The sequence below is a fragment of the Scophthalmus maximus genome, chromosome 17, assembly GCF_022379125.1.
Source record: "Scophthalmus maximus strain ysfricsl-2021 chromosome 17, ASM2237912v1, whole genome shotgun sequence".
NCBI classification, from domain to species: Eukaryota; Metazoa; Chordata; class Actinopteri; order Pleuronectiformes; family Scophthalmidae; genus Scophthalmus; species Scophthalmus maximus.
Window position 1 is genome coordinate 10009976 of NC_061531.1, and position 16686 is coordinate 10026661.

At 43.1% G+C, this 16686-nt stretch overlaps 1 protein-coding gene across 13 annotated transcripts in view; it reads right to left on the minus strand.

Moving 5' to 3' along the window:
- Positions 1-1644: 1644 nt before the first annotated feature.
- LOC118288341 (septin-9-like) overlaps positions 1645-16686 on the minus strand; it is a 67373-nt gene continuing 52331 nt past the window's right edge. For 9 of the 13 annotated variants that reach the window (XM_035614345.2, XM_047328379.1, XM_047328378.1 and 6 more), the window contains 9 exons: positions 9760-9969; positions 8008-8136; positions 7543-7624; positions 7126-7263; positions 5466-5583; positions 4735-4830; positions 4514-4610; positions 3590-3641; positions 1645-3082 (listed from right to left, as the gene is read on the minus strand). In XM_035614345.2, coding sequence (XP_035470238.2) covers positions 2941-3082; positions 3590-3641; positions 4514-4610; positions 4735-4830; positions 5466-5583; positions 7126-7263; positions 7543-7624; positions 8008-8136; positions 9760-9969 — 1064 coding nt within the window. In that variant the 3' untranslated portion in view covers positions 1645-2940. Of the gene's footprint in view, positions 3083-3589; positions 3642-4513; positions 4611-4734; positions 4831-5465; positions 5584-7125; positions 7264-7542; positions 7625-8007; positions 8137-9759; positions 9970-11634; positions 11654-14089; positions 14215-15794; positions 15826-16686 lie in introns of those variants that run through there. The other 4 variants (XM_047328385.1, XM_047328384.1, XM_047328381.1 and 1 more) reach the window with 4 other exon arrangements.

The window sequence follows — 16686 nt, forward strand, 5'->3', positions numbered from 1 at the left end:
AAGAGGAACAGCAGATGGGGAGGAGAAAGGAGACAAATTGGGGCAAACAACAACTCATTCCATGAGATGAGTAATCGATGCACAAATATCTCTACAGTTTGCTAATCCAGTTGAGCCACTTACTAAATCAAGGGGGGGGGGGGGGGGGGGGGGGGGCTACAACAGGGTGGCACTTTGGCTCTATGCAGATGAGGCTATGAGGTGAAATGCATTTGTCGACCTAAGCAGGTTCTTACTGTGGGACTTGGAGCAAGTTGTTGATAAAGTTTACATATAAAAGCTGAAGCAAAACTTAGCATCTGGTTAAAGATTAGATATGTTAGAATGACGAGTCCCCGAAGCACTGACGTCGTACTGTAAACACCTCTCGCATATTCACGCAGTAACGCCTTAACCAGGATGAGCATCCGTCAAAATGCCTCCTGTTGAGGGCTCGCCCTGCCCCAATAGGTCCCATCCATCACTCTGTGCCAGGTCTGACCAATGAGCAGGCCCACATCTATTAATGCACATCCCATAATGCCTAGTGGAACGGTCTGTGTGATGACTGTGTGCGGGGGGGGGGGGGGGGGGGACACTCATGCATTCAAGCAGACATATCAGCACGACTGTACACAACATGCACAGACACTGTGCCAACCAAACACAGGTCCTTTGTCTCCGTCTGTTGCCCGACTTCATCAGTATCCAAAAAGAGCACAAATCATTAATGAAAGTCATAAAGGCAGGCGGTGAAGCGCTGGGCGGCTGCCAACGGGACGACCGCCGGGCGGGGTGCAACGTGGGGACTAGCAAACGGCCAGAAGGAGCAGAGATGCAGCTGCTTCTCTCCCCATTGTCGCCAGAGGGACGTGCAGGGAGCTGGGGAGCAGTGCGAGAATGTTGATGTGTCAACTCCTTGAGTTGCGGGTGAGGGTTTGCTAGAGGGGTCGGGGCCATGGGTGTTTTAGGCATGTGCCATCTGAATCCAGTGGAAGATGGGGTCACTGCAGACGCCATTTTGGGGAGGCAGCCAGATGGCATCTTCACGCGCTCTGCATGGGGAGTGGGGGAAATGATATGACCTTGGATCAGCAAATGTTTTTCATTTCTCCGACACGTACAAACATCTCAGATGGACTACGGTTAAGGTCAGCGTTGGTACCATTCAAACATGATATCCAATAACATCAGTGATTTTCACTTTTCACACATTTGTCCCGTCTACATCGTGCTGCTGCAGCTGACGTATGCACGTCCTCACACTGATCCGAGACAGCGACCGGAGCTCAGGACTCGTCTCATCTTTCACCGATGGAGAAAACAGGCACTCGAGCATTCAGGTCATTAGTGCGCTAACCAGCCACTCACAGCCCTGGTCAGGCAGCCATATTGATTTCAGATGCTAAACAAAGAAAAGCTTAATGATATGACAATTTAAGTGCTCCTCGATGTGAATCACACCTGTGATTAAATTGGATGGGGATCCAGTGTGGTAGACATTTATCTAAAATATGAATACAATCCGAGCATATGAACTGATTTGTTTTTCTCAAGTTCCTCTGCAGACTGTACACAAAAAAAACCTGTATATTCAGCAGCTTTAAAAGGAAAAAGTTCAGTATTACAATGAAGTGAATTGAGAAAGATCAAAGAGAGAAAACATTTACAATTTTAATCTTTATTTCTTTAAAATAAGAAAGGAAAATTTGTTGTCAATAATACAAGTAAAAAAATGTATCAGAACACAGAAGAATATACAGCACAAAGCATGACAGTGACAGCTTAGAGAATTATATACGGTTCAAACAGACAAAGATCCTCGGTATATTATGGAGAATAGAAGAAAAGGTTGGTCGGTCGGTCGGCGGAAGAATAGATCCCCCCCTCCTGGATAAAGAAAAGGACTGGAAAATGTCTCCTGCAAATGTAGTTAAGTTGGCTCCAACAAACCTGCTCTCTTTCCAGTTTCAGCCAACATGCGAGCAAATATTCCCCAATAAATAAGGCACTATGATGGGCCCAAAAGCAGGAAAAGTGTTTGTTTGTGTGAATCATCTGAATAAGTGGACCACAACTAATGGCATATGTTCACATTTTATCTTGTGCATAAATACCTATTCATCTTAAATCACTTAAGATATTTCTATTAATAAACATTTATCACAGGGAATTTAAAAGAAGATGGTAAGGACCCAACATCCATATTTAACATGACACAAACAAATAACTAACAGTTAAAGCAAAACACAGCTTGTGAACAATAAACTCAAACATATGATGTGCTATTCTATGACCTGACTTTGTTTGACTATTGGGCGAGAGCTGAATGACGTGTCGACATGTTGGCAGAGTGCTGCCCAGCTCCTCTCCAACATTCCTCATCAGTGACAGACGATGTAGTGATCAAGTGCAATAATGAAAGTCATATCCTCCCACACACACATTGATACAGCTGTGTGAAGAAGGACAGGAAACTGTGCTTCTGTTACAAACACTGCTAAAAGGATCAAACTTGGAAGAAAAAAGGAAAAGTGGACAAGGTAAACATGTTGCTGATTAAGGCGATTCTGGCTGAAACATGTTGTGTGTCAGTCCGTCCTGTTTGGCAGATTCTGAAACTTTGGCACCACAAGGTTAACTCTGAAATCTGGAAGCAGGTAAAAATCAAGCTGCAGCGCATTATGAAGACTCAAACTTCTCTCCGTTCTCTTTGTCAGCGATAGGGAGAAGATAGTGTTTGTTAAAGAGGCAATAAACTGACATGAACCGTCCATAAGCCGCCAAAGATGTTTAAAATGAAGTGTCCCTCTGGCAAGCTTTTCAGTTTCTATCCCACCTGTGAGATGGGGGCAGGAGTGGAGGGCTGGAACTGGGTTAGGGGGCGGTCGATGAAGGTCAAAGTCTCATAGCAAACAAACTACACACAGTTGAGGTCAACTGCAGCAGGGCAGGCAGCATCTACATCTCATGGGTGGCATGATGATATTCTGGGATGCCATTGGCACGAGCCGCCACCGTGTTATTCTCATTGAGGCGCCTCACGCGGTACATTTCATAGTGGATGCTGCTGGTGATGTCCTTAATGTTCTGCATATGGGTCCTGAAAGAAAAACAGACACAGACACACACACACACACACACACACACGCAAACACACACAAATGCATAAGGAAAACAATAATATTTAAGTCAAAAATGTTTCTTGTTACACTGTAATGTTTGAGCTTCAGTGTGGAGAAGGATGTATGTGCAGAGTTTGACACAAGAGGAGCGTTTTCAGTTGCCTGCTGATGGACGAACATTTGTCTGTGTTAAACTTTAATCAAGAGCAACTAATGGCTTCCAACTAGTTTGGAAGCCAATTGTTGTCCATTACGTAGCTTACAGATAATGTGATGTGGAAAGTGGAAGTACGTCATTTCTTGTGTCCAGCAGTTACTTTTATTGAACCACACCGGATTCAAAAAATGATTCACTTTCTTTTTAAGTGCTAAAACATGTCTCCAGGGGATTTTGTACAGGGATGTACTGTAATAAATGTAACGTAATCTTCAAACACACACTGACAGCCAAAAAATGCTACATTTAAAATAAAAAGTTCACCCACCTGATTAGGAGATCCCTTAAATAGGCAAACTCACAGTGGGCTATGTTCTCAACTAAGGGGAGAGAGAGAGAAAGTTATGAGCCATTAGAAACATTTAAAATTGAGATAAAAACGACAGACAGTATGACAGCTGTGAGCTTCGACTGGTTACAGTTGAGATTCCTGAACTGTCCACTAGGTGGAGTCAGTGATCTCAGTGTGTCATCCACAAAGATGCATAGATGCTGAATGTTGTGTTGACACCGAGACGCACTCGCCCACTGCATTACTCAGTTCATCTACTCTGAGTCTGGCTGAAGAGATAAGACTAAAAACTCTGATGTTCCTGTGGGACGTATCAGTGTGTCCGCTTGGTGCACTGTCACTATGAGACACTTGATTGAGGGGCTGGTGCCTGTCTGCAGTGGATAACATGTTTGAATATTGAAAGATGACTTCTGGAGTAAAACATGGATGTTAACAAGGTGCACCACCAGCTAACAGATAAAAAGTCTAACAAAAAACACAAACTAATGTTAAAAAGAAAACATTTTATTTCTCATGTGAGCATCTACCACGTATCTTGTTGTGATACAGAAGGGAATGGATGGGGGAACCAAATAAACAAATCAGGCCTCTTCAGACATACTGTGTAAGCTGGAGGCCTGAAGCAGCCATGTGGCACACCACACCAGTCTGGAAACTGAATGAAGCATTGTTTTATTGACTGACTAACTCAATAAGGTCTTTGTCCATCTTTTGTCTTATTTACAAAACCACTTCCTGCTTAGTTATTATGTGCATACTTGAAGACTCTGAAAGAATGAAAACAATCAAAGGCGCGATGCAACTTCTCTATATTGTAATAATGCAATTTCATGCATATGCCGGCGCACAGCTTAACATAAAGCGGTAAACGGAGGAAAGAAGGGGAGCAATCTGTACCTTCAATGGTTCCCCACTTAGTCTTCCTCCCCAGCAGCCTCCTGCCATTGACCTGGTACTCCTGGTCACTGCCCACCACAGCAAATGGGATCATCTCCTGCTCCGAGGTCCAAAGGTAAACAGACATTTTTAGTCAGATATCATTCAAGTGAAGTATATTAACAGAGGCAGGGAATGAATAAGGAAGGAATAAGGACGACTCAATGAAATGATCTCCTCACCCTGATCTTCTCGTTGATCATTGTGTCCTCTGCATCCTCGTCAAATTCCTTCTGAGGGTACACGTCAATCCCGTTGGACTGCAGCTCTTCCCTGATCTGATGAGAGCGTGTTCAAACATACACAGAGAACAAACCTTTAACCAACAACCGTTTTGAAGGGATTCAAAGTGAGGCCTTTCATTGCAAGAGTAATTAGGTAGGCGTGCTTGATGTAGTCTTTAGAGGGATCAAATAAATGTACCTAAAACTGCCCGATGTACAGATTAAGGGGGTATTAACACTAATCTGCCTCCTAATCTCCAAAAATTTGGGTTTAGTCATTAATCACTGTCTGTAAACAAATAAAACAGAAATCTTCACAGGATGGATGCCTGTGCATAAACCTAAGCATGAACAGTCGGCCCCCAACCATCCACCCTCAGCCACCTAACTGCAAATGAGAGGGGGGAGACACTGTAATCCATGAAGATGACACCAGTAAAAACACACAAATGAAAGGTTGCACCCTTATCAACTGTGTAGAAGAACTGCAGAAAGTAAAGGATACGTGTGGGAAAAAGATGCTCTAGAACTTTTGCTGTAACATATCCATGTTTTGCAACTGTGACATGACAAAAGGCAAACATTGAATGTGACACACAAAAAAGTATGATTCTGGATAATACATTTTGATTTAAGTGGGGGAGATGGGATCTATAATCTATAATAAAAAAAAGACAGACAGATGTTACCTTCTTCTTGAAGAAGTCTCTCTCCTCAAGGGTGAGTGTATCTGCCTTGGCAATGACGGGGACGATGTTGACCACTTTACTGAGACGTCTCATGAATTCTACATCAAGAGGCCGCAGACTGAGAGAAAGTGGGAGAGCAGAGTTTAGCTGTAGAGATATGAATGTCAGATTGTGACACAAAACTCTCCCACCAGGGGGCAGATGTTCCTAACTTCTCCCAGATGGAAGAACTACTGTAAGATATTCACAGATCCAACTTTTCACCTTCCATCCATGACCTAATCGTACTGTACAGTCTGTGTGATCAGCTCCTTAATGGGACTGAAAGGTCTTGCGGTTGATTTGAGGCGCTCAGGCATTTTCCCGCAGTTTGATTAAAGTATCTGCATGTGGTTAGAGCCGCTGAATAACGACACCTCGACAAAGACTGGTAGTTGTCAACGAGGAGCCTTGTGAACTCATGCAGGAGCACACTCGAAAGTACAAATGATTGAACACAACCAGACACCCACACAGACTCTCCGTCTCTCTCGTCCTTCCTGCCTCTGTCCCTCTAGGCTTTTTAAGGCAAACCCTGAGCAGCTGCTGGCCAGGCCATGTGACATCTGCAGTGTGGGATCAACATGAAACATTGCTGGTGGGGCACAGACACAGGGGGCCATTTCACACCAGCCCCCTGCCAAAGGAAAGACGGGCCATGACACAAATTAATAGGGGCGCAACACTTGAAAGGTGCTCTGTGATCAACTGTGTGTGTTTGCTCTAACAAGGCCGACTATCCACAGCTGCTTTCAACATTTTCCCAAGACCTGCCACTGTATTCCACTAAAGTTACACAAATACATAAGCTATAAAATGCAAGGTGAATCTATGCAGCCACCCTCCCCCTAATTTCTTATGCTAGTATTTCCCAGCCACCCCCTTCACACTCAGGACAGTGCGAGGCTGAACAAGCAGGAGTGTAGAGAGAGAGAGAGAGAGAGAGGACAGTTTATGCAGTTCAATCAGATACAGATGTGTGTGTCTGTAAGAGATCCAGGGAAGGAAACTTGGGACCCTGTGCTGCTTCAGGGCCTGGCGAGAGCAGCCCATCTTTCGTGTGTGTGGAAAAGTTTCACAATTACCAGGAAATCTGTATCAATATGTATATGATCTATTAGCACATGCATAACACACAATTGGTAACAACAGAAGCTGTTTAAGTTCTGGTTGATGTAACTCTATTGTACTGTCGTTTTAGTGAAAGTAAGGTCGTGTCAGGCCTCTATTATTTTAATGACCTGACTGATAAAGTTCTAGTTAAACTTACCCGCCCACATGTCTGTATGCTAAACATGAATCTACCTCCATCTGCTGGCTAAGGTACAACATTTTTTCCTTTGGAGCAGTGTTTCCTGCTTTATTTGTTTTGCTAAATCTTCTCATCTAACACTCAGCAAGAAAGTGAAGAAGTTTATTTCTAAAAAAATGTTGGAAATGTTCCTTTAAATATCCAACATTTTGTGTTATTTCTCCTCTAAGAGCGACAGAGGGCAGCACCAATGGCCTTTTAGTGTTGTTGTGTTCATTAATATTCTGTGTTAGCTCCTTGTGTGTTTTCCTTTTTGCACTCGTTTGTGTAGACAGGTCCATATTTACCCATGTCCGTACATGTCCTTACCAGTGTCCGGTCGGGGGGATGAAGTATATGCAGCAGTGAACTCTGGAGTCTGGGATCCTTTTCTTTCTGTTGATGTTTATCTCCTCCTGCAGGTAGGCCTCATACTGGTCGTTAATGAACTTCATGATGGGCTGCCAGCTGGACAGCAGGGAAATATTGAGGGAAGGATGAGAGAGGAGGAGGTAGAGATTAAAAGATAAAAGAGGAAAGGAGGAAGAAACATTGGAGGAAGAGAAAAGGTAGATGGGTAGAACGGAGGGAGAGAAGCGACTCACAGATTGAGACCACCATAGGTAAGGGAAGATGAAGCAAGAGAGAACAGGAAAAGTAAGGGGAAAGGTCGGGATATCTGGTTAGACACAAATCAACTCTCAAAGTTCAGGTAGTTAATGCAGTGATGAGAGAATTGTAAAGTACCAGTTCTCATTGTTGATCTGGTCGCCAAAGCCTGGTGTGTCAATGACTGCCAGCTTCATTCTCACTCCCTTCTCCTCAATGTCTGTACACACACACACACACACACACACACACACACACACACACACACACACACACACACACACACACACACACACACACACACACACACACACACACACACACACACACACACACACACACACACACACACACACACACACACACACACACACACACACACACAGTCAGTCAATGGCAGCACAGTGTTTAACACGATTCTATCAACACCCTGTGCACTACAACTACTGAACAAGGAGTTGTGGATAGTATGGCTCAGAATGTGATGCTTTACTATGGCTGACAGGTTATACAGTCTGTGACAGGGAAGAAAAACAACTTGACAGACAGACAGACGAAAAGAAAGGACAGCGAGAATAACCCAGGGGTTGAATAGGGACATACCGTGACTGATGGACTTGATTTCAATTGTTTTGGGGATCTTCTCCTGGGCTGTAACCAGCACCGACTTACGGCTGACTTTAGACTTGAACAGTGTGTTCATCAGAGTAGACTTTCCCAGGCCACTCTGTCCTGTGAGCAAAAACACAGTCACAGAGGCAGACGGTGAGACGATCACACAAAGCTGAAGATTAGAAACATCTCATCTACAGTGGCTGCTGGTACAGTAGGCGTCTCACAGTCTAGAAAAATATATGAATTGCGGCCTGACTACAGCCAAGGCATTTCAGGGGCAGTGATTTTCTGTCTGATTTCTGATTTTTTTATTTTAACTTTGCAGACCTTTTAAAAACACGAAGGAAAGGCAAAACTGAAAATTGTAATATGTCTCTTATAGTGGTTGTTGTTGTTTTTTTTGTAAAAATGTAAAAAAATAAATAAATAAATGCTCTCTGTATAAGAGACTGAGGGTATAAGCCAGGTTTATAAATGTCTACAGGGATGGGAGGATCTATTGCCACTGCACATCATGTTATCACTTAATGAAGAGGAGTTTGGAGGGGCCCACTGGGCAGCGACCATTCAAAGTTCAGCTTCAGGTTAAGGCAACATTGAGAACTGAATAAATTAGTCTGCAGCATGCAAACACGGATCTATACACAAATACTGAGACACCTGCAGATTTTATTGGATGACATTCATACTTCAGCTGGGAGTTAAGAAGTGATAATCACCACATGCCAAATTTGAATTTGATCTACTATAAAGCTTTAGCACTCTACAGTGTTTGCCCTCTCTGTACCAGCTGTATTTCTTGGTCCGACATTCTTTCACTAACTACCATCACTACCGTGATGTGCTGCCAAAATCCCACACTTTCAGACTGTATGTGGGCCAAAGTCGATTATGATCATGCAACTACACCTTTAAATTATGCAAAATCAGTCTCTCTCTTAACTGAAAAGAAACCAACCAAAATATAAAATTTGTGAAAAACAAACTGTTATTGTAAGTGGTGGAATATAACTTCACCTGAATGCAAAAACCAAATGGAGACTGCTCTCAGTTTTGTTCAGCGTTGCCTCCACAACTTTGGACATTTCGGTCTCAACCCTACGGCTGCTTCTTTAAACAAGCTTTTTTATTTGAGGATGAAACACAGACAAACCTGCACAATGTCATCCAGAGGAGACATAACAGTAGGGAGGGGGCGCCTGTCTACTATGGAGGTGTGACTGTGTGTGTGTAATTAGCTCCAGTTTAAAAGGTGTCTGATCACAGAGATGAGGGCTCAACCAGAAAGAGTTCAACTACCGTGTTTGGCTGCTTATTAAAACTTGTTTGATGCTTGATTAGAGAGAAAACAGTATCATACCTAAATGACAGATAGGCGGATGTGTTATATTAACAGGTAGATACTATATTGTAAAATATAGTCTGAACTTGATGACAAGTCTCAGAGAACAAGAAAGTGAAAAAATAAATTCCAATTTCAGTGAACACTTAGTTATTTGAAGTCTATTTGAGGAATCTTAAATATTCAGGGGCAGTAATCACCCACAATTACAGCCCCAACGCCAGTGCTTGAGTCAAGAGCAATGACAGGAATATTTTGTAATACCTAACATGCATGTCTTTTGGTTTGTGTGAGTCGTGCGCACAAACACACTCAAACCCTCAACTTTCGTGCTGTGAGACATTGAGAATTGTGCATGCAACATGCATAATTAACTTTAGTGCACATGCTCTACTTACCCACAACCATTATGTTGAGTTCAAAACCCTGCTTCATGGCCTTCCTCCTCATCTGCTCCAGAATGGCATCAATGCCCACATAGCTGAAGTCCACCACGGGGCTACTGGGTTTTTCTGCGGGCACGCTGTCCACTGCTGGGGCCACTATAGTGTCGGGCATCACCACCTCAGACATGGTTCTGCCACTGTAGCTGGAAATCACCTCTGGCCCTGATTTGACAGAGAATGAGGAAGACAGAAGGTTAGAGGGACGTTGCTGAGGAATAACATGGAGGGATTAAGGCCATTACAGGATGTCAAGTGATTTTACAGCACAATCTCAGATTAGCAACTGGCAAGAATGCCAGATACAAATACTGTGAGCAAGATGAGGAAGTAGGCGAGAGAGGTGCACAGTTGAGTATCTTATTGGAAACATCCACACTACAAGAAGAGCTCTGAACATCTGAGTTCCTAAAACGACCACTCGAACAGGGAACAAATGATTGCAAACTGTCCAACTACTTCTTGATCCACGAGAAAAATCACATTGGGAAAATCACAACATACAAAAACTTCTGGAGGACTGGCACAAAGTGGCTGATGAATATGTTTAGTTGTTTAGGCCTTTAGCTTTATAATCAAACACCACACACCCCCTTACTTTTACAACAGAGGTGGTGACTGGTTTCATGCCAACACAGACTCCCGACTCAACAGAAAACCCAGAATACACTGTGTGGTATTAAAAGTACTTGGCAACCGGCAGGAGGTTATCCCTACAGTTTGTTTTGCTAATGATTAGCTTAATGTCCTTCTGTGGAATGCCTGCCGATGTGTATCCAATCATAAGCTAAATATTCAACTTTTGGTACGTTCCCTAATGTATAAATATGTCCACTGTTACAACAATGTGTTAAGCGAGTGCAGGTGAAGAATTTGCACCGTCTATGTCTGTATGTCCTGTAGTTGAAATAGCTGATACCCCTCAGAGGGCCTCCCGCTCCCTCGCTCACACAGCGCTGTGTTACTGTCTTGTTAATGTCAAGAGTGGAAAATAGAGAGAGAGACGTCTGAGGCTGAAACCCGATCCCCCCCCCACACCCACACACACAGTAAGCTCATGCATTTAAGCACAATGGTCGCCATGGCCTCGAACACCGTCAGCCTTTCCTCTTTTCGATCACATAGATGCCCGGTACACAAGCTCATGCAACCATGGACACGCACATATACGGGCAGCCCCGACCGACTGCCAAGAATTTAACAGCTATTGGATCCCAGCTCAGGCACAAGTCTTACACCGCAGCACTCGGCCTGCCACACAGAGAAGACGTCCAGACAACTCAAGTGCTATCAGACATGCACTGGAGTCTGGACGTTGTCCTGCACTTCTCCGGAGGGGCTGTGTTCGAGAACGCAACTGGCCGCAGATGTTGCGCAGGAGAATCTCCGGAGGATTCACAGCGAGCGAGTGGGCGTGTTATTAGTGACAGTAAACAAAAACACAGATTTCCGCAGTGGAGTTATCGGAGCCTCCCGCATGCTGGACCAAGACACGGCAGAAGGCTTATTATCCCACTGACCCCGACAATCTAATGCCGCATTCGTCATATGTGAATGGCAAACTCCAGAGAATGTCCAGACAAAACTCTGTTCATGTCTGAAAACAGCTTTAGATAGTTCACTTGTGTAACTCTGCGAATCAAATCATCAGGGGAAAGGCATCGCTGCTGGTAGGAGCACGACACACAAACTGACCCTGCAGTGATTAATGGAAGAAATTCAGTGAAGAATAACAGGGCAGTGGCAGTAGAAACTCTATATTGAGTTTTACTTTTATATTAGTGTTCTCTAGTGTGTGTGTGTGTGTGTCTGTCTGTGATAGAGACCCACCTATGGAAGCAGCTCTCCTGGCCTCCTTCACCACTTCCCCATCCTGTTCCAACGGTTAGTCAGCAACTTGCAGCTCTCTGCCCTCCACCTCTCCTCTGCACCTCCCACATTCCCATACCTCTGCCTCAACCTTTCCTCCCTGCACATACTGATTCTCTCCCATCATCAGTTTCCCCTCTACACTCCATCTCTTAGCTTTCCATTGTCTCTTCGATGTAACTCCCCTTTCATTTTCTTTGACGTTACACTCCTTGATCTCCTTCCTACGGCTCATCATGACATTTATCCTGAACATTACATTGATTGTTCCTTTTCTGTAGTCCCTCCTTGTGATTACCTTCACCTCACCTCACCTCACACACCCCTGGTTCCTTTATCCTCTGCTTGCCACTGTGCATGTCAGTCATTCTCAACCACTGCGTCTACGACAGTTACGTGCTTTAAAAAGGTGTTGGCCAGGGGCTAACACGCATCTAAAGGCGAAGCTGCAACAATGGTGCTTCACAAAAGACTGGATGACACCATAATGTGAGTAGCCATAAAGTGGATGAGGATAACAGAAGCTTAAGATACAGTCCACCTCTGTTCTCAAATATCATCCAACAGCAGCTTCACATACAAAACAATTAAATAAAATAACCATCATACTTTATCTCTCCTCTTAGCCAACTCAAAGTGAAGAGGTTTGTGCTGAAAAGATGACTTGATCAGTAAGTTGGTTGAAAATCAATCTGAAAATATTTGTATAATTTTTTCTATGAAAAATATCAACTGAATCAGTGGCAAAATACAGGACTATATTTCTAAATGATTCATTTGTACAAACAATTTCAATGCCTGCATTTGATATCAGGTCTTCTCCTTATTTGTCTTATTTCCTTCGCTGAGTACATGGCAGTGAGAACAATGCACCCCTCATCTATTGTATTAACAAGCTGTAGGTTCAGTTCAACAAATAGTAAACACACACTTAGCTCATAGTGTGGGTCAAACAGACTCAAAACACAGGAGTTGTTTGCATCCTGCATATTAACTAGCATGTTTCCCAGAAAGAAGCAGCGAGATTCATCAGGGCATCGTTAACTGCCATTCTTGAATATACACCAACCATTTACCCAAGTCAAAGTAGTGTCCAACACTGTAAACTATTTGGCCAAAGGAAGACAAGAGTCCTGGACCACTACTGTGGGAAACCCAGCTCTGCCAAACAATAAAAATAAATCACCTTCTTTCTAGGTAGTAAACTGTTTCGGTCCTGTGTCAGTTTCAGTAAACTCCGTAGCCCACGTTGGAGCGATGTTGATATGAGATTGTCAAGCTGCGGGTTAAGTGCATTAACTGGGGCTGTCAACTCTGTTGTTTTGACAGTGAATAAAACCAGACTGGTGAGAGCCTCAGGAGCGGGCTGCTATAAACATTTGCATACAGACAGGGGTGTTCAGTGCCCTCACTTCTTCCATGACGTCCTTCCAAACAGGTGTTTACTGGCTGGTAGGAGCACGACCCTATAAATGTTAAGACATTTGACCTGACCCTGGTGGCTCACCAGCTGGTGGAGATTACCCCAAACCCTACAAATCACTTGTCGGCTAAAACATTACAGGTCCATGCCAGGTCAAATGGGGAGGTAACAGACTCGCTCAGTTGGGACCTCAGGTATCCGAATGTCTCGTGGATGCTCTCGTGCCAAATGATGCGGTTGTGTGAACACTTAGGGACATGGGATGAAAGAGTGTCCCTCTCATGCATCATCGATTTAAGAGTCAGTTATCACCTCTACTGCCTGCAAGGATTTCCCCATGGGGTGGTTAGGATAGTTGGTAAGAAAGTTAAATTAATTTTAGTAATTGGAAAGCAGAGAATGAGTCATTAGACTTGCTGTGATACAGTTTTCAATTATAGGCGCAAAATAATTGTTCCCCCTGTTTCCAGCAGTGTGAGATTACTTTGTTGTTTTTTTTGTTAAAAAAAAAGAAAAAAGAAAGTCCAGCAGCCTCCCAGACCACAAAACACATTGGCGGGTAGAAAAAATGAGAGCAGGGAGGGGAAAGAAGCATCGAGTCAACAAAAAGAAACTAAGTGGTCAAGAAGAGGTCAAGAAGTGCAAGATGAAGAGGACAAACAAAAAAGGAAGAGGACCACTGGGGAGGTGGGGTAAAAAGATAAGGTCAGAAAAAGGAGGACAGAGGAAGGAGTGTAGAATGGAGGAACAGGGGAGTAAAAAAAACTTTGTGTGAGTACACTTTGTGATTTATTCTACTTTTGGGCCGGGGGCATTCCTCACTAACTACACACAGGCCTCCAAACAGGGACGCAAATACAGTTGAAACCAGCTAAACATGTCCCCGTGTGTTGCACTGTCTTTTAAAAAAGCAACAAAAGTGCCACGAACTATGAAGAGAAGTACGAAGAGCACTGTGACTGTGGAGATGTGGTCAGAACCACTGATCCATACTTCTGCTGCCCAGGGTGTTGATCTTGACAGCGTGGCGAGCAGGTCAAAGGTCATGTTCCCAGTTTAGGTTGGAAACAAGCTCTGCTGAGTTTGGTCCCCTTATGACAATCCAGTGGTTTGACCCTCTGTATGAATCACAAGAGAGGAATCCAGAGAAAGAAAGTTAGAAACTTGGCTCAAAATAGGTGTGTTTGTTATTGAGGAGAGTAACTCACTGGCTGAATCCTCAAAAACGCTGATTCTACAAATCATTTCCCTCGAGTTGAGACACGTTAAGAACTGTGTAATACACTATGTAGGAAGTGCCAAATATTTTCTTACATTTTATTGGATCATCACAATGTTTACTCCATTTATGTCAGTAATCAAGTCAAGCCATTTCCCTGCAGGATTAGAGCTCCATGTCAAACGCACCTCAGGGGACTCATCCACTAAATGGGCTATTTGCAACTTTACTCTGGTCTCAAGTCTTTTTTATAAGCCCTCCTTAAAAACGTCGTCTCTTTTTGTCCTTTATTTACATTCCCGTACTGGAGAAAGGAGGTTCGCAGTTGAAGCTCATCTTAACGTGGGTACATTTGCTTTAATTTTTTTTCAGAAACCGGAAGGCTGATTGGTGAAACGTATTCATAAGAGGACGAGATGGTACAAACGCAACTGAAAAAAAGAATTAAGTACATGTGGCCATTTAATTACTTTGAACTGGGGATCCAAGCAGCTCTCCAGCACAGAATCAATTAAATACCCCAGACCACTGGGGTTTGCGACAGACCCAGTGGAGGGACGTACATAAACACTCGTACGCACAGAGACAAACACTTTTTTTCCCACCCTTTGACAGTGAATCCCTTAATAAAAGGGGGAAATTGGAGTGGTGGCAGTGCAAACATGGTCTGTTGTGTTATTAAAGTCAGAGTGTTTGTGCAGCAAGGCCCAGTTCCCAGAGTCCCCATCATTGAGCTCTCTGGAGAAATGTGCCCTTTGACCCCTGCAGATCCAACTCGCTCATCGTGTCACCTGGCATTAGGCAATGTGTGTGTGAGTGTGTCATATGTGTGTATACTTCCTTCTATAGTAGACTATATAATTGTGTGTATGCACATTTGTTAAGGCATGTAGGATAACTTCTTACATTCTAACTACAATCTCGGGCTTGTGGACTCAATCGACCAACTTGTATCCCTGTCAGTGCAAGTAGCTTCAGCAGGTTGTTGAGAAATGTTTGTAAATTACAGTAATGACAGTAAAAGCCCACAGGTTTGTCTAGACGGCCAGAGGAATGTGTTTGGTCTCCACACTGTGGTGGTGCACAAGAGTGCCGTTGTCTTTCTAGGCTCTTTATCTGCATCTGACAACATGCAGCTCACAAGTAGGAACATTTTGCAAGGTTTAATCTGTATATTTTGAAAGAAGAGCAATTATGGACCAACCAAACCAGGCCTCATTTATTTAATTTTCTAGCTGAACATTTACATATAAGGACAGCAATTCCACCACAAAACATTCCTCACATAAGTGTGCAACTGACTAAATTCTACGTCTTGCACAACAATATTTTAGCCCAAAGCCAACGCCAAACATGAACCCCTAAATGTGTGTTGACCCAAAAGCTAAATGAATCAGGAAGTTAGCAATTTTCTGAGTCTCTTTGCAAAGAGGTTAAAAAATGATTTAGCGAGTGATTATCTGCAGGCGGCTCACTCACAGGAGCTGTTGGTCATTGTCGTAGCGAGCCAGTATAGTTCTTTATCTTGGTGCACAGGTCAAATTTCATCAGTGAAACGATTGGATGACAGCGGTTGGGGGTCCACAGGGCCAGGGGGCTCAGGAATCTGACCTCTGTCCACACACATACCTCACCTCAGGACAGAAAGTCAAAAGATGTCAAACTCATAAAACAAGATTGGTTTTTTTAAATTATCCTTTTCTATGGATGGATATTATATCATATAAAGTATAACAACCACTGTTCCTCTAGAAATATTTCCACATATAAATGGGATGAGTCATCACTGGGAGGCATAACAGGTGTGTAGCTATGAGCTGCAGTAAGACGAATCCTAATATCCAATTTGTGCCAATATCAATTTGCTATGATGTGTACACTGCATTCTTGTTCTTATTTTCTAATATTTTTCGCATTAAATTCAGTTTAAATTTCAGTCCATTATTATGTCATCACAGATATCGACACTTGCACAGTATCTGTATCATAATAAATCTCTCCACTTCACACTGCAGCACACAATATCAACTTTTATCTCTTCCTACAGCATTAAACACGACTAACTATATTTTTAAATGCCAATACATAATTTGACACTACATTAACCTCTAACAATAAGGGATTAAGTCCTCTCACAAAAAAAGTTAAGGACTGTTGTTACTAAATTTGAGTATCTACTGTTCTTTACATCGGATCAATATGTTGATGAGAAGAGTAAAGATTGTGATTTTTTTTCATGACACCTTAATGAACAGTTCTAATGCCTCAAATTTTAGAACCTTCGTGAATGATGAAACACCAAAGGTTCACTTGCACATCTGCACTAAAAAACTCAAACTGGCTGCTTGGTATTGTACAGCGTTTCGAGTTA